Below are 2,500 nucleotides of genomic sequence, written 5' to 3' on the forward strand. Positions count from 1 at the left end.
GATTCATTCCTAGTAAAGCTAACTTATCTAACCTGATGCTATGATCTAAGGTGTCAAAGGCCTTACTTAGGTCTAAAAATATAAGGCCAGTTAATAGTCCTTTGTCAATGTTTTCAAGCCGAGTGTTTGTCACATGTGTGAGGCATGTGAATGTTGAGTGAAGTGGACGGAAGCCAGATTGGAGAGGAGAAAGAAGCCTATGCTCCAGTAAATAGTTGCAGACCATACGGTGGACAGCCCGTTCAAGCCGGTATCTTGGAGAAGACGGGAAGTACTGAGATTGGCCGAAAATTCGATGGATCCGATTTCGATCCAGCTTTATGAACCGGCGTGACAATAGCATGTTTCCAATCAGCCGGTAGCGTTCCTTCATTGATCGTTCTGTTCATAAGTAGGGTTAGGGGTCTCGCCAGAGCTTCAGCCGCATCCTTTAGAAGCCGCACAGGAATATCGGGTAGACCAGATGATTTCTTGGAGTTCAGTGATTTCAGTTGTTTGTGAACAAAATTCACCGTTATTTGTGAAAAACTATATTGCGCACCTGTTAGTAGTTTAGGAGAGCAACTGGGTGGGACCGCTGGCACTGGTAGAGTCTGCCGTAAATTTGTTATTATAGACTTAAAGAAGAATGCAAAGTTAGATGAGATTAGCTTTGGATCTGTGATGTCTTCACCGTCAATTTCCAGAGATTGACTTTGGCCAGCTTTAACATCACTTCCAATCGCAGACTTGATTAAACTCCATAATTTGCTAGAATGGTTCTTATTTTCTTGAATCAGACTCCATTTTTTCCCCTTGCCAAATCAATAATTGAAATGGAATACGTATGGTGGTCTCAGCGCACAGCAATCAACAGCTTTTCTACATATAAATGGCAAGCAAAACCACTGAGAATGAACTGATGTAATCTTTGAGGAACCATAATTATTTATGACATTTTAAATACAAGTGGTTCCACAAATATCGACAAAACCAAAGAAGTAATGACTTTCATTTTAATCTATGCCTATTACTTCTTAATTCAAACTAAATAATAATTTTCAAAAAAAATGTAATACCTTAACAATTTGTCCATTAGTAGAAGGTTGAAATTCTACTCTTGTCATCTCCTCCCATAAGTCGAGGGGTATTTCTCTACAAAAAGAAAATATTTCATGCATCTTAACCCAATTAAATCATAAAAAAGTAGGAAAATAATACAATTAGAGCTACAAACTTAACAATAAAAATCAAGTGCTACTACAAAAAACATTTGAAACTCTTTTTTATAAAGAAAGCAAAAAGTTCCTATTACTAGCCTAACAACAATACATCTACATCTACCGGTACAGCTGCGTCCTCATATCCTCTCCTCATATCGGCCTTTATGTCAGTCAACTGAATGGACATTCACAGGCCAGGACAAAACAAGCTTCAAGTTTTGTTTCCACAGCCAAAATGGCTCTGGTTGACAAACTAAAAACAGTAGGTGATGCCATTGCTAACTTCTTTACGCGTCACATTATGATCAGTAATTTACGATTTACGTGTTTTTCATCTGTCTGCCTTGACATCCATCATGTGACCTCTCCGTTACGGTGTCTATGATAACTGGTATTCTGATGGCCGGTGCAACTGATAAGTGGCTATCATGACTGCTGACCGAAGCACTTAGCTCTCTGTCCTGAGGTTTAAGATTCACCACTCTTATAAGCTGGCAAACGAATGACACAATATATAAATCATTATTTTTACGAGAGAGTAACAAGGTTGATAGAACAGATTACTATGAACTTATTAGACAAAGCGGAGGCCTGGCTATCTCTCTGAAGAACTAAGCAAGACCTCAGTTTGGGCTGGTCTTTCACGTACCGGATCCGAAATAATTAATGTCCATAAAACAAAAGAACAAAGCGAATATAACAACATCTAATTAGCAAGGCGTAATCGGTATAACAATGGTTCCTTTGTCCTCCACCATTTTAGCCCGGTATAATGAAAGTCTACCCTCAGTTTGAGATAGTTGCCATTTAAAGACCAAACATCCAATGTTATTAGCAGAAAGTTGTTTTATTATAATGGCCTCAAAAGCTCATTAATAATTCATGAGGCTAACAGGCTATCAAACATCGCTAAAACGTCACGTGTATGAACCTTTATAGAGCGTTTTCAAATTACGTCACGGCGGCCATGTTGGTGTTCCAAAACAAAGGAATGGCGGCCATGATGGTGCACTAAACTAATACTCCGGGAATTGAACTCTATTTTTATGCAAATACTTTCTTTTGTTTCAGAAATCCAATATGGCTACTGGTCACGTGAGTGAAAACGCTCTATACCCGGTACTCTATGATCATTCTGAAAATCCCGATGATGGCTATGATTTCAGTCCCAGGGGAGTGCAGGACTGAATGTGCAAAGAATACAATTATCGCTTATTTTCAAATGAAACGATCTCTATGACATAGTCCTCATTATTTTCATCGAAATTTCAGCCATTACAAACTTCTGGGTGGATATT

At 38.6% G+C, this 2,500-nt stretch overlaps 1 protein-coding gene across 1 annotated transcript in view; it reads right to left on the reverse strand.

The window, feature by feature from the left end:
- Nucleotides 1–2,500, reverse strand: part of LOC138059692 (arrestin domain-containing protein A-like) — a 42,207-nt gene that overhangs the window by 7,615 nt on the left and 32,092 nt on the right. The window contains exons 8-9 of the mRNA XM_068905303.1: nt 1,527–1,693; nt 1,059–1,134 (exon numbers count right to left, since the gene is read on the reverse strand). Of these exons, the coding sequence (XP_068761404.1) occupies nt 1,059–1,134; nt 1,527–1,693 (243 nt within the window). The remainder of the gene's footprint in view (nt 1–1,058; nt 1,135–1,526; nt 1,694–2,500) is intronic.

Source organism: Montipora capricornis, chromosome 8 (genome assembly GCF_036669925.1).
Source record: "Montipora capricornis isolate CH-2021 chromosome 8, ASM3666992v2, whole genome shotgun sequence".
In the NCBI taxonomy this organism is placed as follows: Eukaryota; Metazoa; Cnidaria; class Anthozoa; order Scleractinia; family Acroporidae; genus Montipora; species Montipora capricornis.